The 22388-nt window shown below is 38.8% G+C and overlaps 2 protein-coding genes and 1 non-coding gene across 8 annotated transcripts; 2 read left to right on the forward strand and 1 right to left on the reverse strand.

Moving 5' to 3' along the window:
• On the forward strand, nt 1-11575 carry SLC25A3 (solute carrier family 25 member 3). Of its 3 annotated transcripts, XM_030480731.1 has the most exons (8): nt 1-107; nt 257-410; nt 4329-4450; nt 7014-7193; nt 7304-7485; nt 8206-8378; nt 8753-8863; nt 8981-11575. In XM_030480731.1, the coding sequence occupies exons 2-8, from the start codon at nt 263-265 to the stop codon at nt 9139-9141; spliced, it is 1077 nt and encodes a 358-aa protein (XP_030336591.1). In that variant the 5' UTR covers nt 1-107; nt 257-262; the 3' UTR covers nt 9142-11575. The 3 variants fall into 3 exon arrangements, with proteins under 3 accessions (XP_030336591.1, XP_030336592.1, XP_030336593.1); XM_030480732.2 differs by lacking the exon at nt 1-107 and having other exon boundaries at nt 110-410; XM_030480733.1 differs by lacking the exons at nt 1-107; nt 257-410 and adding an exon at nt 4066-4164 and having other exon boundaries at nt 8981-9863.
• On the forward strand, nt 7653-7892 carry LOC115605980. The gene has a single exon (XR_003990780.1). It is a non-coding gene; the product is annotated as a small nucleolar RNA SNORA53 (small nucleolar RNA).
• A 2211-nt stretch (nt 11576-13786) lies between the features above and the next one.
• Nucleotides 13787-22386, reverse strand: IKBIP (IKBKB interacting protein). 4 transcript variants are annotated; one of them, XM_030480729.1, is made up of 4 exons: nt 22076-22386; nt 20400-20629; nt 18651-18768; nt 13787-14830 (listed from the first exon to the last, which is right to left on the reverse strand). In XM_030480729.1, the coding sequence occupies exons 2-4, from the start codon at nt 20591-20593 to the stop codon at nt 14075-14077; spliced, it is 1068 nt and encodes a 355-aa protein (XP_030336589.1). In that variant the 5' UTR covers nt 20594-20629; nt 22076-22386; the 3' UTR covers nt 13787-14074. The 4 variants fall into 4 exon arrangements, with proteins under 4 accessions (XP_030336589.1, XP_030336588.1, XP_030336587.1 ...); XM_030480728.1 differs by lacking the exon at nt 13787-14830 and adding an exon at nt 15638-18016 and having other exon boundaries at nt 22076-22316; XM_030480727.1 differs by lacking the exons at nt 13787-14830; nt 22076-22386 and adding an exon at nt 15638-18016 and having other exon boundaries at nt 20400-20681.
• Nucleotides 22387-22388: the final 2 nt, after the last annotated feature.

The following is a 22388-nucleotide window of genomic DNA, read 5'->3' on the forward strand; positions in this document are numbered from 1 at the left end:
CTCTGCAGCTTCTTGAGCTGTGACTCCGCCCCTTGCGCCGGCGAAGGACAAAGTGACGGAGCCGGGCCCGCGGTGAGCCTCTGCGCGAGCTGCCGCCATCTTAGGAGGTGAGTTAGGACGGCGCGGGGCTGCGCGCTCGCTGGGACCCGCTGTTCGCCCTGGGGCGACGGGCTGCATCGCGGGTGCGGGGCCAGCCGGCCGGGCCCGTGGCGGGGCCCGCAGACCCACGCCGCTCTGCTCTTTTCGCCCGCCTCAGGTCGCCATGTTCTCCTCCATCGCGCCGCTCGCCCGGCTCAACCCCTTCTACGCGCCGCACTTCCAGCCGGTCCAGGATGGGGTGAGGAAGCGCGCGGAGCCCACCGAGGCGCCCACCACGCGGCGGAGGTTGGCGGCCGCATCCGCTAGTGAAGGTGAGAGCGGGTGGAGGCCGAGGTGAGGTCCGCGGGCGGTGCAGGCGCCGGTGCCAGCCCGACCTTCGCTCGCGCGGGCTTTCGCCGGCTGGGGTGGCGGAAGAAGGGTCAGCGGTTACGGGACTCGGCCGGGCCAGGGAGGAGCGGCTCTGTAGCGGGCGCTGGGCCTACGCGCCCGCTTGGAGGACGAGAAAGGGCACGGGCGGGGGAGGCGCTGGCACCTTCTTCCGCTCCCCTTGGGGTGTGTGCTGAGCGGTAGCGAGGATCTGGCGTCACCGGGGAAGGGCACGGGAAGGTGCTAGTTTGGAATAATTAGTGAGACCGCTGATGGAGCCTGTTTCGGGGGCAAGAGTGCGTTTTCTGTCTCCTGTGGGCCTGCAGCCTCGAGGACTGGGGCTGTAGGCCTGCACTTCTTTATTCCGTGGAGAAGAGCAGCATGTGAATCTGGATGGATTTGAAAGACGCTCATTCTTTCTTGCTTTTCCTGTTATTTTTTCCCCTTGTTTATTCAAAGCTGGACATCTGAACATCTAGACACATTAGAGGTGCCCTTTGTAGTTGTGAATCATGCAGCACATGGCTCTGCTGTCTAAGATAGAGCAATGCATTTTAGATTTTAAGCGCGAGTGTTTCCTTACTGCTTTTGTGACTTCCAGAAGTCAAACCTTGATGATACTGCTAATAGTGGAGGTAGATATTAAAGTTCTAATTATTTTAAGCTGTCGGGAACATAAAAGCATTCCTCTGCTCTTAATTAAAAAAAGAAAAAAAAAAAAACAAACGAAAAAATAGTACTTTCGGTAAGATACTCTTATGGTTACTGATGTATGTTAATGCTCTTGCATTATATTTTATATATCACATTCATGTGATATATGAAAGAGAGACAGAACTTGTTGGATTTTATTAAATTTTCAAGAAAGTACTTCTGGCTTTTAGTGTAGTAATCTTGTTGCTTGCTAACTAAAGCACTAAATTGCTCTTTGGTATGCTAAATATATTCAGTGGGTGCACTTATTTCTTAAAAGCATTAAGCTTAATCTTCATCCTGTTTGAAAGCATATGTGGTCAAAGGTGACCAGAGTTTCTTATTCTTTATAGTCTTTTCTGCTGTGTTCATTCTTTCACATACCTGTTGGTTCTCTGGCCTTTGTGTTGGAGGTTAACATGTTTCGGAAGATATCCGAGCTTACACAAGGTCATACAAAGTCAGTACAAACCACAAGGCCTTTTGGGTTCAGGTCAGGGCATTAAGTATAACACAGTTCAGAGACAAAGTGTTTTATGATCAGCTCTTGGAATTTGCCCTTGTTAATGTGTCAGATCAGAAGCAGAGAAATGAAATAGTTATGATGTAGCTATCTTAACAGCTAGACATGTTTTCATGCTGTAGGTTTATATTTGAGTAGCATCAGGGTGTTTGTCTTAAGTCAGCATCTAGGTATGTTGGAATAATTTTCTTGCCCTCTGTACTACATGTTTAGCCAGTTCTCTTTTCACGTAACAGTCTTCAGGAAATTTGATTCTTCGAAGATAGTCTGGTATCTAGTATGGCTTTTTTTCCCTAATACTGCTATACCGCTACAAACTTAGGTACCTGTAAAGAGATGAAGTCTAATCAATACTGTCTTGCTTTTCCTAATTGCCTGTTTTTGAACACCAAGCCAACAGGTCAGTCTGAATAGCATTGTGATAAAGCAGATACGTAAAGCTCTAGTTTTCTGTGGCTTCTGCAGTTGTCTGTCAGTTGAGGAGTGTGACTTGTAACAGTAAATTGTTGTGAAAACGGGAATGCGAACAAACGCTTCTGGTATCTGGGCAGGATGGTAACTGCTGCAGTACTGTTGTGCTGCAGGCCAAAGATTCACCTAGACAGAGCTGCTCTGAAATACAGACGCAAGAGTCTGTTCTCTGATTACACTTGCATAGAAAACCATGTTTGTGTTTAATGTTATTCTAGCAAGTTGTAAGCGGAATATTACTGCTGTCTGCAAATCTGCTAGCATAACCAAGCTATTTTAGAGGTACATGTGGTTCCTGGACCAACATATTTACAGTCTTGAGCAGTATCTCAATTAAAAAATTCTCATAGGTTATGCATTTTTCTGATTGTTAACTAGTTTCATCCTTCAAGTATAGGCTTAATATGGTGTCTGTGTTTCAGTATTTGTTATTCTAAAGTCGAGGAAAAGTGGTGTTTTTATTGCCTTGGTGATTATGAAGAGTAACGTGAGAAATATGAATGTAAAAGGCAGTATAAAACCTGGAATAGTTGGGAGAAGCAGCTCCCTTATAATAGCAAAGTTAAAAGCTGGATAAGCCTGCTAGTGTTAACTGGTGTTCTGTTGATGCTGTTGAATGTAGTTGTAAATTTTTGTTGATGTTTATAAAGGAATTTATTGCAGAAGCAAAAAAAGCCCAAAGAAGTTCTGAGAAACTCTGAATAAGATGGGGTTTTGCTGTCTTTTTATTTTCATTAGTGTTTTTGTGAAGATCTTAATAAGTTGCTGTAACACTAATGTCTGTTCCATTATATTGAAGTAACACCACTAGATCTAACAGCAAAAGAACCTAGATTGTCTGTTTCTACTCTGGGGATTATTTTCTACATGATGTATTTTTTATATGCTTATTCAGTATATTAATTTTGGTTTTGCTTATATATTTAAAATGCTAAGTATAATAGCAGAATGGTGTTGCTACCTTGTACTTATTTCATACTGTTAGTTGTAAAACTTGCCAAAAAAATTGTGAAGTTCCTGGTTGCACCTAATCATACCCTTCTGTAACTTCTTTGAAAATGGAAGAGGGAAACTGATTCTTTTTTTCTAGCTCAAGTAACTTCGTTTTATTGGAATTTATGAAAATTCATAACCTATTATTTTAAGACTGGATGGTTTCATGCATAGTACTGTATGGAACAATGCAAATGAAGTATCCCTGATTAAACATGATGGGGAAGATTCTTTCATGAACCTTGTTTATAGGCATTGAATGTGATAATTAATAATCTGCACTTTCACCAAACAAAAGCTGTATAAATCTGAGATTCTGTTTTAGAATGAAAATAAATAAAATCTGTATAAAGAATCTGAGAAATACTTGAAAATGTATCTGCATAAGGAAAAAATCCAGTGCTGATCTTGTAGATCTGTATGGTTTCTACTTAAATACAGAAGTTGCACTATCGTGGAATATTTAACCAAAGAAGCTATAATACCAGAGAAATACTATTCTTGCTTGATTCCTTGATGTAAGAAAATTTTGGACATTGCAGCTATGAGTCATAATTTCTGTTAGCAGCTTCTGGGATTCATTTCTATGGTTTAAGTGTGCTGAGCGCTAAAACTTGACTGTTTCTTCCATTGCGCTTTTTTTTTTTTTTTTTTTTTTAAGGAACAAACTCAATTTCAAAGACTTAGAATCAAATCTTGTCAGTCCAAGAGGTGCTAATTTAAAGCAAGGGAATTATTTTTTGAGTGTAACACTACAGTTGAATAATACAGCATGGGAGATTATTTCAGCATAATACTTTTAAGAAGGTTGCACTCAGTTAATTTTATTTCATTTTTGAGCTTTGTTACCATTTATGATTGATCCTATATATGTAATTTCTTTTTTTAATTAACTAGAATACAGCTGTGCATATGGCTCAAACAGATTCTTTTTGCTTTGTGGCCTTGGTGGGATTATTAGCTGTGGAACAACACATACAGCACTCGTTCCTCTAGACCTGGTTAAATGCAGAATGCAGGTTTGTGCTGCATGTCAGTATGTGGTAGCATTGACAAAGTGTGTTTAGTGTGATATATTTAATCTACTAATGAACTGGAGGCATAAGCTATCCCCTGGACATCATCGTCTAACAGTGCATGGAGTTTATATAAAAGCATGGTGTGTCTTTATTTTTTGCTGCAGAATACAGTTGTGAATATGGCTCGCTCAAGTTTTATGCTCTCTGTGGTGTTGGTGGGGTCCTAAGTTGTGGCCTGACGCACACTGCTGTTGTACCTCTGGATTTAGTGAAATGTCGTATGCAGGTTTGTATTAACTTAAACATTTCTTAAACTTTATGTAGCCAGCACATTAAGAGTTTACAGACACTGTAAATTTCTCTGGAGAATAGGAAGTGAGTAAACTTGAATGGTGCTTTATTAACTCTGCTGCTGTGATTCTAACAAAGTACCACTTTCAAGAGAAGCAGAAGCATTTAAGATAATCTGGGTGAGTTACTTTTGACTGCACTGAAGGCACGTTTGACTGACTTTGTTGAAGGGCACCTACCATGATGTTACTCTTTGCTGGCTAGTAGGCTGTCTAGCACTGTCTGTGCTACTGGAGAAAGAAAATAGTATCTTTGATGTTCTGAAGATCTGTGGGTTTTTAGCTTGGCATGACATGTATGTATAATTTGATCCATTAACATTGTGGATATCAATGCATGGCTTACGGATTGGATACTTTATGATGATGCCACTTTGAATAGAATGGGCAAAACTTGATATGGTATTGTGAAGGCCATCAGTGCTTGTGGCTACTCTTGAAGTGGTTCTTGATAGAATTGAAAGGAGTATCATCACATCACACTTAATTTACAATACCACTTTCCACATTAAAATCATCTAGTGAACAGGCGTGGAGAGAAACATATAACTGGATTTATTCAGGCAAATATGTGCCTTGCAAATGAAACAAAGCAAACTTCTGAATTTCTGGAAATAGAGTAGTCGATGGCTTCCTTTTTGCATAGGCTGACGCTGATTATTAAAGTGGCAATTTTGTAATGATAAAACTCCTGAAATAAGGAGGGAACTGTGAATTTAGTGAGACCTACTAGTGACATTAGAAATACTGCATATTGTGTTCTTTAAAATTGTGTTATTCTGGAAGGCCTTTACTTAGCATTCTTTACAAGAGAGGCATTTTCACGTACTTGGGAGCACGTGAAGTTCTGGTCTCAAACTAGTAATTCTGTAAAACAGGGTACTTCAGTTGAGGGCAGTGTGCTGCTTTCTACAAAATTTGCATCGAGACCAGGCTAACTGTAGGAATTCCCCATTTCTGCTAGTGGGGAATAGCTGTAGTTTAGCTTGGTGTGCGTTTTATTATTGAAAATTTAGCTTAATTGCAGTCTTATTGTTATGGACTTCAAAATCCAAGATTGGTACCTTGACCTACCCATGCCTAAGGATGAGTTTCCTGAGGAGACTGATCATGTGTAAAGAGGATGTAGCATCTCAAACAGTTGTTAATCTGACTCCAAATTGGGTTAACAGGCAGAAGACTTGAGAGATATGCAGTGCTGTATATACAACTGGAAGCAAGGCCTCATGGTTTCCAGGCTTCAGCTGCATGGTGGTGTGTTCAGTTTGGGCTGCTAGTCCTGGGCTCCTCTATGTGGCAAGGGTAGTGACACTTCCCCTTTCTTCTCCATCACTTAGAGGAAGGTGCAAGAGGAGATTTCCATGTGGATTCCAGGTGTTACTTTGTAAAATCTGTCAGCATGTATCTCTATACAGATCCAGTACAGAGCACATTACTAATCCTTCCTAGGTGCTCCAGGCAGAAACCCGTTGCCTGCCCTCTCGTGTTTTTTTTTTTTTTGTTTTTTTTTTTTTTTTTTTTTTTTTAAGAAGAGGTCACCTTTTGCATAGACAATAATTAAGCGTGGTTATGACACAAACATAGTCTCATTTTACAGTGCCCAGTTAAATACCTAATATTATCAAATCCCAGATGTTTAGGTGAACGAGTTCTCAAGTAGGTTGTTGCCAGACTGCAAGACAAAATAACAGTCCTTACAGGTTGGCTTTGACTTCTTATTTGATACCTTCCTTATTCTCTGAGGAAATGTTAGATGATGTCAAATACGAAAATTAACATTGTGATGGGACTTAAAATTTGTCAGAATGACATCTTATTCAAATTGGTCCTCTTTTAAAATTTCTAATGAGTTATTAATGAAATCTCACTCAAAAATTTTGTGTGCAGAAAATAATTTGTATGTAGCCTTTACTACGAATTTGAACTGCAAGTATAGAAGAAGTTCTTGAGTACTCTTTGATCTGCTTTGCTCCACCTGTCTTGTCTTAGTCCGACTATGTGGAGGGATCAAACTAACCTTTTCTGATTAAGAATCAGGTGAATTGTCAGGCTTGGTTTGTGGCAACACCTGGGTGTTTACAGCTGTGATGTGTAGAGTGGATGAGGTTGATGACAGAAGCTATCAAATTTTGAAAAAATCTGATCTAAACAGAATTATATCACTATACTACTGAAAGGGGTTAGAACAGTGATTTCAGTAAATCTCTTTTGTTACAGAAAGTCATATTGTTGGTTTGGAGAATAAATGTAAAGCAAAATTCAGATGGTTTGGTTGCTCCCAAGTATTGACGAACATATTGGCTGTTAAAGTAAGGGTTTGAGGCTAGCAAATAACCATTACAGTTACATTAGTGTAACGTTGTGGTGAGTACGTCATTTGTCCAGGGACCTTAGGAAGCCAGCTGTATGAGGATTTTAAGAATTTTGTGTTTCAAATGCTGGGGGTCTGAGAGGGAAATGGTAAGCTATATCAAGCAGTTAACTGCGTATTCTGTTTAGGTTGATCCACAAAAATACAAGAGCATCTTCAATGGATTTTCAGTGACAGTCAAGGAAGATGGTGTTCGTGGCTTGGCTAAAGGATGGGCTCCAACCTTTATTGGATATTCCATGCAGGGGCTTTGTAAATTTGGTTTTTATGAAGTTTTCAAAATTCTGTATGGCAACATTCTGGGAGAGGTAAGCCTTAAGTGGTTTACATGAGAGTATGTATACTGTAGTATTATTAACGCAGAGTAATCACAAAAGCATGATTCATTGATGAAACTGTGTGTTTAACTTCACTTCAGGAGAATGCATACTTGTGGCGTACTTCGCTATATTTAGCTGCATCTGCCAGTGCGGAGTTTTTTGCTGACATTGCTCTGGCTCCAATGGAAGCTGCTAAAGTTCGAATTCAGACACAGCCTGGATATGCTAACACTCTGCGGGAGGCTGTACCTAAAATGTTTGGAGAAGAAGGCATCTGGGCGTAAGTATCTCTTGAGTGTAATTTTTATTTTTATTCAGGATCATGAGTATTTTTTTCCTAATGAAGAACTGTTACTAAAACTAACTGTGGCTTTAGCATGTAATACTTTTTGTTCTTTGTATTTCAAGAAAATAACAGGGAATCTGTGCTGAACTGGCTGTTAATTCCACATGCTCCTTAGATCCATCTTTGTGAGTATCTTTGTGCTGAGTTCTGCTGGATAACTTCAGTTTCTAGCAGTTCCAGTCAGAGATACTCAGCAACTTTTTGGTTGTATAGTCGAAGATGCTTGAGTCATTGGCATGTAAGAGTAATATAACTGCATGTTAGCTTTCTGTTCTGATAGAAGTGGCTGTGAATATACAAGTCATTTATTGCTATCGGGACTTGGCTGGCATGCAGACATAAGCCTTACTGCACTTGTAGTATCAGTACTGCATTAGTGCAGTGCTTTGGGGTCTCAGGTGACTACAAAAACAGCCATGCAGCATAGGGATCAGGTAAATCCTAATTCATGTTGCTGTTGTAAGTCAGTACTCGGGAACTAATAAAACTTAAATTTCTGTTCTGTATGTATTGAGACACTTAAGCCTTACAGTGTCAATATTTAGAAGTTATATTTTTGAGCAACAGTAAGCTAACACACACACATGCCCAAGTTAGAAATATACCTCAAATGCTGGAGAAAATCAAACTGAGTTTCTCTCTTCTCTGGTGAAGTTTCTATAAAGGTGTTGCTCCACTATGGATGAGACAGATTCCATACACAATGATGAAATTCGCCTGCTTTGAACGTACTGTTGAAGCTCTCTACAAGTATGTCGTTCCCAAGCCACGAAGCGAATGTACAAAAGGAGAACAACTGGTAGTCACATTTGTGGCAGGCTATATTGGTAAGGAATCTTTAAGTCCTACACTTCATTAATGGACTACTGCAATTCTGGAAGCCTGTCTCTTTTCAGAATATTGAATAGGTGTGACTAGAATGAGAGAATTCACATGTAACTTTACAATGTGCAGGGGAAAAAACTAATCTGTAAGAGGAAAATGGATCTGTACTAGGACAATACTCTTAATTGTTCCTATATATTACTAATATTAATGTCCAAATTTAGAAACTGCTGTTTTAGGATACTGGGAGGCTTGACATAACTTCTGTGCAATTTATTAGCAATTTATTAGAGGGTATTTCAGCTAGTTGTACTTTGCGTACGCAGTAATGGTACAGGTAAAACACCACAGAACTAATGTCAAATTATTCTTTCAGCTGGTGTGTTCTGTGCAATTGTTTCCCATCCTGCTGACTCTGTAGTGTCTGTGTTGAACAAAGAAAAGGGCAGTTCTGCTTCACAGGTTCTTCAGAGGCTTGGATTCAAAGGTACATCCTTCCTTTCATGTATTTTGGATCAAGTGTTTGTAGTATCTTGTGTTTTGGGGAGGATTTCTTTTTTCCTGTCGTCTTAACACCTCTCATGCTTTCTGTTTTGCTCTGCAGGTGTATGGAAAGGTCTGTTTGCCCGTATCATTATGATTGGTACCCTGACTGCACTACAGTGGTTCATCTACGATTCTGTGAAGGTTTATTTCAGACTTCCTCGTCCACCTCCACCCGAAATGCCAGAATCTCTGAAGAAGAAGCTTGGTCTAGCTGAATAGACAACTCATGGACTGACTGTGCTGGCTGTCCCAGTGATGAGTTTCATGAAACTTTTATATATTTGACTATGTAGAAAACAAACTCTATATGATATTATTATTGGCTGTGCCCTCATCCCACATGAGGGCTTAAATTCTACCACTGTCATTGCCTGAAATAAATGAGAAAGAGAGTGCTTAGTGTCTCTTTACTACTGCATCTGTAAGCTTCATTTCATAGTAGCAAATACCTCAAATACTCCTTCCCACCCCAACCCCCCAAATAATAATAAAAAAAAAAAAAATCTACACTTCAGGAACTAGAGAATCATGAAACAATTGTAACAGAAATAGGCTTTCACTGTTTCTAGAGAAGTGCCAAGAACCTCTCCTTGCAGAACTGCAGAAACTAACTGCAGTTCTGTGCACTTGAGTCTGACGTTGGATTTGCCTGTTACAAGCTGCTGCTGTAGAAAAGCTGAATGGTTGAGATGCGACTGAGTCTGACATGGCCTCCTGGTCATGGTACAGGCGTTCTCCATAGAGATAAAAGGAACCTTGTACATAATGGAGCTGTTTCTGCTGTGGGGTGGTCATCCCAATATAACTAACCTAGGCTAACTTTAATTTCTGCTTCTGTTGGCTTTGAACCACACCAAAGAACTCAGTGCTTTTGGTTGTACTGTGGTATTAAACTGTAGCTGCTACCTTAATAAAAGCTGATGTTAATAAAGATTCTCAAAGATATGTGACCACTAAAAGCTTACTACAGCTTTACAGGAAAATAAAAATGACTTGCCTCTTAGTGTAGAGTTTGACAAACTTGCCAGCTTTTCCCTACACTTGGTACTCCTATAGTTTGATACTTTTTTTTTTAATATTTTTTCCCCTCAGTTTAATGTGAAGTTGTGTTTGAACCATGCCCTAATGCAGTGCAAGAAGCCATAACAATTTTTTTTAACCCTAACGAGGAAATCTAGGGTCCAGGGCATGAAGAGGAAACACTCATGCAGTGTTATGTTAAGGCAGTGAATTTTTTTCCAGTATTTTACAAAAAGGTGAGCATGCTGCCTTGTGACTGACTATTCAAGAACACACAGTTGATAATCACATTGAGAAAAATCCAGGAAATGCCTAATAGTGTGTAAAGGGTTCACCATATCCAGTACTACTATGTTCGCTTAAGTAGAGCTGGAGCTTAAGTGTCTTTTTTGCAGAACTGTTTGGATATGCTGCTTTTCAGCATGTGAGCTGACAATACTGAACTTGGCTTGGCGTTCACGTATGTTGCACTGCTGCTGCTTGTGTCCTTCAGAATCAAAAGAGTGATTAAAGCAGGTGATGCTGCAGTAGCATAACTACTGACCACTGCATCTAGCTGGAGTCTGGTGTTCCTGCTACTGTTTACATAGCGCTGAGCTGCTGGGAAGACCCTCCAACTTCCAAGATTTTGGGTGGTTAATGCTAAACAAGCAAGTTGAGCTTTATTTTGAATTGCTACCTTTCAAAATGTGGAATAAAGCCTAAAACTGCTCTATTTCCTTGTCACCGTAACACTAGACACATTATTAGAGTGGTTGGTATCTAACTGCATTAAACAGCGAAGTCAAATACTGTAAGTCTAGATTAACCGTTTGTACAAGAACTTTGGTGCTGAATTAAATGTGTTTCAGGATGCAAGTGCGCACATCTTGTAGCCCTGGTGAGAGTGGGAAGCTTTGAAGTTAGGAGCATTTAATAATTGGTTACATAAAAGCTTCCTTGGAGAAAAGTGTTAACTATGACTTGACCTTGTCTCAATCAAGCCCGTTGATATTAAAATAGCTTTTGAGGTTAACTTTTGTATGTGATTCAACTTGGTAGAAAAAACAGTATTGCTTTCGTGTGCCGAATATCACAGTTTCTTTAGAGGCGTGTTTTTAAAGCCAGGAGGCTTTTCTTTGCTGGAAAACATCTCAAGTTTCTTCTAATCCTGGGAAAGTGAAGTACTTTTGTCAAATTTTAAGGCTGGCAGAGGAGTGAGATTAACTTGGCTTGTGCAGTGAGGTAGTTTGATCGTCAGGTAATTCAGCGATAATCTACATTTCTCAAGACTTGTCATTCTGGAGAAAAATTGCACAATTTTGCTCCAGAATGGGGTGTCTTTTGTGCAGCCATTTTAAATTTTTGCAGTAATGGGAGAATCTTAAATCTATTTTCTCATTGCTTAAGGGTAGGCCTGAGATTGTATCTTCAAAGATGCTCTGATAATTTTATCAAGGTAAATCTGAGATAAGAGTACAAGGGGCAGCTGGCTGTTCCCCTTTTCTTCTGTAACTGAGAAAGGGAAAATAGTGCTACTTCTAATGTTGGGTTTCATGGAAACCCCAAGAGGGAGAGAGAATTTCCTTGCACCTGCTGCCTTCATTGATGATGTTCAGCCATGGGCTTGTTTGGATGCTTGAGATGAAGGGGTTTAACATACAAATTGTTACCACCTAGAAGGTCACCCACCGGTATTTTAAATAAGCTTCAGTGGGAAAACTGCAGTATTAAAATGCATTTAAAAGGTCAACTTTATAACTGCTTTATACAAAATGTGTGATGTGTCTTCTGAAAGTTGAGCAGGTGGGGTGGGGGAGCGGTGGTGCTTTTGATGGATGTTGCAGGGGAAGTTCTGTATTTAGAAGGAGCACTTCATTTTGAGCTTGGGAAACTCCAGCCCAGTCACTACACCCCAAAGTGCTTTGTAAAACATGGGTTATGTATATGCTGCTTGTGTATATTGTTTTATGAAGGAGAAAACATCAAAACATCCTTTCTTGCTATTACTGGAGCTGAGATCAGCTTTCTGGTGTAAAGCACACTGTCTATATAAATTTGGAATAACAACTCCCCTCCCGTGTCTGTATCAGGTTGTATTACAGATCAAATGTGCTGATACCTGCTGAAATGTTTGTTGCATATCATTTTAAAACAGGCTGTAATAATACAAATGGTTGTAATTCATTTACATTTCTACACAAAAATGATGTAGTTCACAGTGAAAACAATAAACATCCTGCTTTTTTATAGCAAATATGAGTACCTTGAGTAGCTGAGTTTAGTAGCTACATAGCCTTGTTACAGAGTATGATTTCTGTAACTGTGAGTAATGTGGGAGGACAATGTTCCTAGCAGAAACTTCTTGGCTAAGCTGATGTTCTGGTGTTTAAAAGTAGATTTGAATGTGTTTGGATTACTTTGCTCATGTCCTTTTTCAGCACTGATCACCTAATTGCTGTTGCTGGGGTGGTTGGTTGGTTTGTTCCCCTTGTGAGTTGCTGGCCAGGCTATTATTGGCCAGTTCTCTACCTGCATACCAAGTTAAAAGCAAAGACATCCTGAGCATCACAACAAGTTGGGCTGCATGGGATGATACATTTTAAGTGTCATAGCTGATAATTTTCATTATTGCCTGAATCTCTTAATCATTTAATAAAAGTTTATTAATCACTTAATAATATTGTGCCCCAGAAGTGAACTAAGGGGTTGCAGCTTTACTGACCTGATAGTCTCCCCACTGCTGACAATACTAAACCAAGGAGGCAAGGTGAGCAGCTTGCTTTAAATATAAAATACGTCACACTCTGCCTCATCTTTTCTGCTGTAGAAAGAGCTTTGCCTTTGTCCTTAGACCAATATAATTACGAAGCTATTCTGAAACTTTTCTTTTTTAGTACAGTGTGCTTGAAGGGCAAGTGGAGTTTTGTAATACCTGTGCAGATTATGGGAAATTACTAATCACATGTATTACTTCTGAGAATAGTAGTGAGGGAGAGGAATGATTGTAGCTTCCGTATAATTAGGAGTCTATTAGCTGCGAGATGTTCAGGTATGACCAACTAGTGAGAAGTTACAAAGGCTGTACTGTATTCTTGTACTTAATATAATTTCATCGATAGGGATTTTCTGAATTGCTGTACCTCTCCTAATTGGTTTTTATAATTACTTTTATTCCTGTTTAACGCACGTTCTCCCTTTTCTCTGCCCAATCCATTCCCATTCTCTTGTTACTTCAGTCTACAGCCTACCACATTTTCAAATGTCTCAGATCTCTTAACTTCTTGCTCTTTGCCGCAAGAACACTGCCCGTGGCTCAGATTGGTCTAACCTTTTGGGACTTAAGTAGCCTCTCTTTGCTAATTCTGCTGCTCGCTATAGTATTTCTCAGGCTAAGAAACAATGAATCATTAACGCTATTAGGCTTCCTGAACAGAATCTGTAACAGTGAGGAAAAAGCCATTAGTGGGTTTCAAAGCATCCTCCCCATAGAGTTGCATTTTAAAGGTGTAACAGTGCTGCACAGTAATTACGATTTACAATTATAAAAAAGCCTCACAAACCCTTATACAAATTACTCTAAATGTGTGACAAACTTTTTGCAAGGCATCAGCAATACTTTTGGGCATTGCTTGCTTTCACTGCATTTACCTCTTTAAATATTGGAAGCACTAGGGTTCACAAAAATCATAGTGTGAATATATTGAGACAATATTAAATTGCTACTGCAGTTTGACTAGTTTAACTCCATCTGGAAACCACAATTTTATTCCTTCCTTTGGAGCAGGAAAGAAAAGCTGAAGATTTGTTAGTCTTGCGTCCTGCTTGCTTCATGAAAGCAAACTCTTAAGAACAAGATTTTTTGCTTTTACACTTTTATTGTACAAAACAAGCATTTTATTAAATATAGCACCTGACGCCCTTCCAAAAGACAAATACATGTACAGAGACATGTGGTTTTGCTCACATTATATTTTATCCCTTGAAATCAGTATGACTGTCCTTTTCAAAGGAAGAGGACAAATCTCTAGTTCAGTTTTGGTGTGCTCCTAAATGAAGCCTTTAAACATTGCCTTCCTTCTGAGTACTACACATGATGGAGCTAACACTCCTCAAACACTACTATTCTTTAGGCAGCGGCATTTCAGAGTGATCAATTCATGTCTGAAATCTTGGTTATTTCATCTTTTATATCTTTGATCTCTGTTTGAACTCCTGTTAGATTGACCAATCTCTCATTCAGTAACACAATTTCCTTCTCCCGTTGTAATACATCCTCCACTAACCTTCCTATTCTCAGGGTTAGGTCACTTATGAACTGCTCCAAGATGGGAAAATCCTTTGTAAGTTTGTGCATCTTGGGTTTTAAATCATTTGCAAATGTAACAGTCTTCAGAACTTTTGCTCTGTCACCTTCAAGATTCAGAAGTCTATTCGAATGCTTGTTAAAATCACTTCTTAACTCAGACAACGCTGTCTGAATTTGCTCAATTTTTCGTGCATTACTGGATGCCAAGCTTTGTAGTTTTGTACTTCGGTCGATGCTACTGCTAAGCAGGTCACCTATATTTTTTACTGTCTTCTTTTCACCTTTTTCTACTTTATCTTCTAGTGTTTGTAAAGAATCTGTCAGTGCAGTCGTATCAGAGACTAGGCCTGAAATGCGCCTTATGTCAGTTTTTACTGTCGCAATGGTCAAAGTTAGGTTTTTTGCTACAGAAGCTGCATTCTGTTCAACACTCGAAATGGCATGAAAAAGGGCTGTTAAATTCTTCTGCAGTTCTTCTTGTTTTTTAATTATGCTGCTAGACCATGTTTTCATTGTATAAATATCTTCCTGCAGACGTTTGATGTGAGAAATTACTTGACGATCTTCCAGGTGTTCCATTAGGTTCCAAGTCTTTTCACACTAAAGGGATACAAACAAAAATATTTTACAAGATTTATAGCTTAACAACTCACATCAAAATTAAAGCTGTATCTAATGAAATATCTTACTATTCTGATATTGAAACTGAATGCAAATCCTCTCTGTGGGAAAGAAACTTCTGTTGCAACACAAAAAAAGTTGTTTTCACTATACATATATTCAAATGTTATTACTTTTTCTATTACAACAAACATTACAGGAAGGTTCTGTATGACTTTCCAGCATGACCACCGAAAACACAAATCATGAAATGCAATCTTCTGATTTTGTATTCTTTATATCTTTTGTATTAAGCCTGTGACATCTGTGATCTAAAAAGACACAGATAAAAAGATAGTTCAGAAACATATTAGAAAGATGACTACTTTAAAATCCTCTTATCCAAAAATCATGGACCATAATTAACTGATGTGTTTTTATTTTGCTAATCATTATATGTATTTTGAACCTGGTGTTCACAGAAGTAAAAGCTGAAGAAATTAGGCATAGTTCCTTTTTGTCTAAAATAGACAAAAAAATACTTCATAGAAAAACCCTCTGTAAAAGCTGTGATGACAAGGGGATACTCATGCTACAGTTAGTTTTAGCTACAGTTTGTTTTAGATGCATTTGCTATTTCACTTATTTGTGATTTTTTAACAGTTGGTGCTTGGGCTTCAAGTTTGAGAGGAAGAAAGGAAAATATCCAAGTGATGCTATCCTGTTCACTCCCCAGTAAGTCAGTGTAGAACTTGGAAAAGGAAAAAAACCAGTTTATTTTGAATTAGATTACGCAGAAGGACGGGGTGATCCACTACAACATATTTTAATTGAATATGACTGTAAACACATACAAATCTGTACAAAAGTAATAAATATGTGAAATTGATAGCCTTTCTAACATTGAGAAGTGCTGGCTTCATAGTCTCTTGAGTGGGCAACATTAACTGTAGTGAAGATTTCAGTAGAGTTCTAGATAAATGAATGTACAAAGCCAGAATAATTTGAATGTACAAAGCCAGAATAATTTAACTTTAGCCTGATTAAGTCACGAATGTTGTAGGTTCATACTGTCTACTAAGCAATCTACTTTCCTGAGTTCAGAAATAGGAAATTATCAAGACAGAAGTCTGCAGACACAAGTTTAGGGTGGTCCTGAGATCCAAATTTCAGTAGAACAACTATGAGGCACATTAGGTAGTACTACATCCTGTGTAAGCAGATCTATTAGATCTATGGATAAATTAGATATTCCGTGCCCCCAAATACATAACTCCACGGCTTTCATTAACTGCTTCTGCAGCTCTTGGTTCACCAAACTTTGGGAACCAATGTCAGCGACACTGTTCAGGTTTTTTTTCCCCTTTGAAATGCAAAGCAATACCAGACATGTCACGTAATGTCTAACAGAGAACATTCTGCAAAAGTTAAAACTTATTTCTAACAGCACCAGAAAAACCAAACTAACTCACAAAACCCAACCAAACAGAAAAACCCCCAACAAACTAATAGTGACTGATCACACCAAAATTGCAAATTAAATGTAGGAAGAACCACCTAACAGGAATATCTGTAAATAAGAACTTCAGTCTACGTGTAGTCCAATGGCAGAACAAAAAACTATGCCAGTGATTTCAGGAAGTCTGAAAATGCTGGAATGAGGCCTGAGGAGGGCACTTGCACAGGGTGAAAGAAATGAATGATAACACCAGCTGCTATGTAACCCCCTGCTTATAAATACCAGTACAAGACAAGTTTCTCCATAAGGGGTACTTTACTAATGTTTTCTGTCATGCTGCTGTATCTAAGCTGCAGGTGGTAGAAACGTACTTAGTGTGTTTCTCCACATAATAAAAATATGTGGATCCCAGTAAAAACTCTGACATTGAGAAGTCTGTATTGTAAGCACAAAAACATTATGGCATATAATACGTTAAAAGCAAAGTACGTGTATATCTGACTAGAAATAAGAACTTAATTGTTCATGGTAATATAATTGTCCATGGAATATAATACAAAAAGTAACAATATAAAAAAAAGTAGTGAAAACTAAATGTAAATTGTAATCTGATGTCTTCAGTTTTGACTTCTTTTCCCCTTTTATCTCTAAATACTTTGCTTCAAATTCCTAATAAAAATGAACTTTTAATAAATAAGCTAAAATAATCCTTAAGATGATACTCCTTCCTCCTTCAACACAGTATTTCTTGCTCTCTAGCCTCTTTATAATAAGTTTGCCTTTCGATCTAATCTAATGCCTATTTAAATTAATGACAATATTTCAGCTACCCTTAACATATGTTGGAGTCACATTATTTATTATAAAGTGCTCTTTCAACAATGAAGGCCTTAAGTCCCAATTCACTTATCCCCATTCTGGTCATTTTCTAAGTTACAGCTTTCCAAAGTTATTTCTTTTGAAGATACTTTCATGTCATGCATGACTTCTTCTAAAACCACTATTTCACCCTGCACTTTCAATATGCTGCCATTGTACTGTATGCCTTCAAGAACCTTTTGCATGGCCATTGTATCAGAAACAGATTTCAACATATCCTTTTCCACAGTATATATCTGTGTTGTCAAGTCCTCTATCTTTTTCTCCATACTTAGTAATTCACTTGATAATCTAAGAATAGAGTGAATAGTATTTTCAATTGTTGGCAAATGGGTCTTGCAGTCCTCAATTTTAGGTTCATAGTTCACAAGTTTCTGATGCAGGTCTGTGTCCTTAGCTGCCAGATTATTCTGTTGTTCTTCTAGCTTTTCAACTGCCTTTGCATGCAAGTCCAACTTCTGCTCAACTCTAGAGAATTCATCATCTTCTTGCCTTTTTAGTGTTTTAATATTTCTGGCTGTACTGTCTTCCAAATCTCTTACTCTTTCGGAAAGGGATTTAATTCTTTGGTCAACTTCATTAATTTGGGAAGTAACTCCTGTATGTATGGATTTCACTTCTGATTTTAAGCCATTGGTGTTTGCTTTCATTTCATCCAAGCTGCTTCTCCAGGAATTTGTAACATTGTGGAACTTCTCCTTAATGTTCTGCAGCTTTAGAGAGAGAGTCTGCTCATTGTTTTGAATATCATTTATGATGTTATGAAGAGAAGATATTTCCTGCTCAAACTCAGTCACCACAGAGACAGGCGAGGCAGCTGCTTGTAGGATACTTTCAGAAGACTCAAGCTGCATTTATAACATAAAACAATGTCCATGTCTACTTCATGAAAGTAAGACAGAAAACCATTTGCATTTATTTAACAGAGAATAAACACCCTTAGGAGCCACTTTACTTGTTACAAAGCTCCTATGTGATTCGTTTTCATGCTTCATCTTTAAAATATTGTTGATTAACCTGGCATCAAAAAGTCACAGAAAAGGGTATGTTTGTTGTTGAATTTCTACAGAATACATGCCATTTTCTTTGTTGTCAATCCCTTATTTTCCATGGTGGGTTTTTTTTTTGTTATTATGGTCTACTACATAAAAATGCCCGTACATTTTCTTCAAAACTATGTATATTAGAATGATACACAGAAGAGTACTGTCAGAATGAAGTATATGCATAAATGAAGTTTTTAAAAATAGTTTAGCGTTTAAAAAATAATACTGAGATACCACCACTATATATACATACTTGAACAATTGTATGGATTGACACATTTAGTCACATGAAATACTCTCCAAAGGTCTATTCACAGGTAAGTAGAATACATTATGAAAATTTATGTAAAGACAGTTAAATTTACCTAAATGACAAAAAAGTAAAACAATGGCAAATGATCTCCAGCGATTATCCAATTAAGATGTTAATGCTTACCTTTTCAGAAATAAAGTTGACTTTATTTTCCACATCCAAGAATTTTTCAGATTCTTGCTGTAAGAAATTGAACTTTTTTTCCATATCAGCAAATTGACCTGACTGCTGAAATAGGAACCTGCAAAGTGCAAGTAAATAAATAGTAAACAGAATTACACAAGTAGCATATATTAAGTGTTCTAGGACCTGATCCACAGCAATCTGTTACTGCATGGATTTGTGTTCACAGAATTTGCTAGACCAATACATTAGAGAAAAAAAACAAACATAAAAATTAGGATTTAATGAAGTTGATCTGTCTTCATACTGAAGTTATCTTCCAGTAGAGGTAGAAAAACAAGGCAACATGCATAGATGTGCTTTGTTCTTACATTGTACGCCATTCAAACGGGAAAAATGTCCAGTAAGACCGTTGACATAGGGAGGCCATTACATGCTCATAATGCATCACCTCACAATACATGTTATTGATAAAGTATTATTTAACTGGTGGAAATAAATAATAATAATAATGTTAATTTGGACTTTCTTGCAAAGCATCATAAAATCAGGCACAGAAGCCTTTGGATTTAGAAAGGCTGGTTAACTCTAATGTTGTTTAGCTACAACCATCCAAGACTATAAGGTGCATTGCAGCAAAGCTTGTATAGCTACTGTTACGATGATGCTAGCTTTGAAGACAGCAAAGATCTCAATCCTGTACTTTATATACATTCTAGATACAGCTTAGAAAGCTCCCAAGTTCACAGTAAATGAAAGCACCTCGTCCAGTTAAAAAAAATAGTGAGACAAACAAGCAAAAACCCCTGAATTTTGCTGGATGGTTGTTACTCCCAAAACAAGGTTTATTGTAGACTACAGAGGGGTCCTCTCAGTAGTAAGAACAATTTTATCTAGAACAATAGAGTTTATTTAAAATACTTGTGCTTTCATAAATTGATATTTATTAGTATATTGAATAGCAATTAGAAGTTTCAACAGATGTACAATATTCTATACAGATTTAGTTAGGCAGTAAAAGCTAAAATGCTACAGAGAGAGAGATGCATGCAAACCAGGCGTAAACAGATATACATAAAACAGTAAGCAGAAGCATCACTAATAATTTTATTCTACTATGTAATTCTGTTTCTCAAAGATTTAGATAATGAAATCTGGGAGATGTTAAAATAAGAGCAAATTTTATCTTAATTTTCAGATAGACATCTAAAGTGTAATAATCTGGACTAATTTCTTGCACTAGAGTTCTGAGAATTTCATCATTTCTGCATGAAGCTCAGTTTCTAATGGAACTAAGGTACTGATGCTGCTAAGATCTTCTAAAACATCCTTTACAAAGATGTTGGACCTTTATTTGAAGACTCCCACCTGATGAACAATTTACCACACTGCTGAGCAAATTTTTTACATAAAACCCTACTTCACTTCTACTGTTGAATTATTTCCTACCTGCCAAGTGAGCCTTGTTGTACTTATTGTCAGATGAAGTTGCTCTTCACAGTCACAGGTAGTCTCCAAAGCAGGTATTTACAATTCATGAGCAAGGCACGTTTTAAACTTTCAACATGATGGAACAGATCGAGCTTCTGTAACGTCCCCACTGTACACTGATGTTTCCACACTTGGCAATACTGCCATTCCTTCCTTGATCTGTCTAACTTTAAGAAATTTAACTAATCATACTGCCAGTGACTTAACAGTATGGAATACAAAAGAAAACATTAAAATCCAGTTTAGAGGGTTACCTACCAGGTCAGCACCAGGCAGACAGCAAAGAAAATTATGCTCAAGCTTGTCCGTGAGTCCATCCGAAAGGAACTCTGATTATTGCTGGTCCTGGGACTTACCAGCTTCCCACAGTTACTTTGTGTCTCAACCTTTTGTGACCCTTCATTTGTCTTGGATGAAGAAATACTTTTTTTCCTCTGCTTAACTTCAGACATTTTGTGTTTTTAAACAAGCAGAAGCAAAAGAGAGATCTAGGGAAAAAATAAAACCAAGGAGGACTACTTACTTCTAAATATCCTCAAATATAACCTTTTGCCCTTTAGTTACAGAAATATGCCCCAAAAAATGTTTCCTGCAGTGTTTACTATGTTTTCTAGTTATGTGAACTTTTGTGAAGTGTCATAATACTTTCACAAGACACTGTGGAAATTTGTTTTCTATACTACAGAGCACCACTTTCACATTTTCTCAAACTGAGCTGACTTCTCAAACTTCAGCTCTTTTCACCCTTCCAGAAATATTTCATCTGTTGTACAGTAAGCCATTTTCAAGATATATTTAAAATCACAAGGACCGAAAGCATGATATTTCTTTTTATAGTTGATTACTGTCACAATTTCATCACTATTTCATCAGCAATTTCACCATCCTGTTTTACTTATAGATTTTTTTTTGAATTATTACCTACTCCACTTTAAATGGGAAAATGAACTTTCTCATTTAAAAAAATGGGATTGCAAATCAAGCTTTAACTCAGAAAAAGTTCTGTTGTAATGATTTCATGTCATCCATAAACCCCCAGACATCAGTTAACAGAAAAATACAGAAGATTAATTAAACACTGCATCTAGGTAAAAGAAAAGCTATAATTTCATCTCTGTTAAAATTAAGGTCTGAATAGATTCAAGCAATATGAATCCCCAGTTTCAAAGAGTACAAAATCTCATATTCTAATCAACCAAGTGGAAGTAGAGAGTGGAATTTTTAAGTCTAAATCTTCTACCATGCTGCTCAAAATAGACCAGAGCCTTGGTGGATCCGGTTTAGCACAATTTGAGACAAAAATGTGGTTCTTTGTCACTTGTCAAAATACGAATATTTGAACATTAGAGATACTTACATAGTCACACACACGCGTAAAAGGCATTGTTTAAAACCCAATCTGTGCGAGGAGCACGAAGCTTAGAGCTGTTTGTAAGTCACAGTGCTAGGAAGCGTGCTCCGAGTTTGAAGCGTGTAGAAAAAAAACCACCTCTGGCTTCCCCCCCCCCCACAAAAAAAAGACAAACCAAAAATGTTGTTTTATAACTTTTAAAACACCTTCGATTGAGAGCACGTATTATGAAAGTAAGATTAAAAAAAGGGATCTGAATAGTAGGTAGGGAAATAGTTTAAAAGAGCGCAGCCCCGCGCAGTGGAGAGGGACAAGCTCCCCAGAGACCCCACCCCGAGCCTCCCATACCCTTCCTGCCCTGCCTGCGCCCGGCCCAGGGCACCGAGCGGGACCGACTGCCGCCTCCTCTCCACCCCCAGGGCTCCCAGGAAACTCCCGCAGCCCAGGAGCCGGCCTGCAAGACACCACCCAGCCCCGGTGACACCCTTCTTCCCGCGGCGCCACCGCCTCCCAGCGCTTCGGGCCGCCGTTCTCCCTCTCTCAGCAGCCGGGCACCCCGGCCGACCGCGGCCACTCTCCGTACCCTCGACGCTTCCTCTGGCCTCAGCTGCGGGGCGAGCAGGCCGTCCTGCCCCGCCGTGACCACGTTTGCACTCCCCGGAGCTACACCTTTGGTCTGGGCCAGCGCCTGGCGCTTCGCCCGTCGCAGCCGCTCCCGCCACGTCAGGCACGCTCCCGCTGCCGGCCGAGGCAGACGAACCTCCGCGGCTCTGCGCCGGCGCGCCGGGCTTTGTTCCGCGCGGGGCCGGGGCCGCGCTGCTGGCGACCGCCGCGGAGGGCAGCGAGCCAGACCCGCCCTTCTCCCACCCCCGGGCCCGGAAGGAGGAAGTACTCGG

This window comes from Strigops habroptila, chromosome 3 (assembly GCF_004027225.2).
Source record: "Strigops habroptila isolate Jane chromosome 3, bStrHab1.2.pri, whole genome shotgun sequence".
Taxonomy (NCBI): Eukaryota; Metazoa; Chordata; class Aves; order Psittaciformes; family Psittacidae; genus Strigops; species Strigops habroptila.

Bases quoted from the DNA above. Each gene is read 5' to 3' on its own strand.
- SLC25A3 (XM_030480731.1), top strand. From the start codon at position 263: ATGTTCTCCTCCATCGCGCCGCTCGCCCGGCTCAACCCCTTCTACGCG. The intron at 411-4,328 runs GTGAGAGCGGGT...TTTTTGCTGCAG, and splicing joins GGCCGCATCCGCTAGTGAAG to AATACAGTTGTGAATATGGC. The intron at 7,194-7,303 runs GTAAGCCTTAAG...ACTTCACTTCAG, and splicing joins ATGGCAACATTCTGGGAGAG to GAGAATGCATACTTGTGGCG.
- IKBIP (XM_030480728.1), bottom strand. From the start codon at position 20,593: ATGTCTGAAGTTAAGCAGAGGAAAAAAAGTATTTCTTCATCCAAGACA. The intron at 18,769-20,399 runs GTAGGTAACCCT...TGCACTTTGCAG, and splicing joins GTCTGCCTGGTGCTGACCTG to GTTCCTATTTCAGCAGTCAG. The intron at 18,017-18,650 runs GTAAGCATTAAC...TTATAAATGCAG, and splicing joins TCAACTTTATTTCTGAAAAG to CTTGAGTCTTCTGAAAGTAT.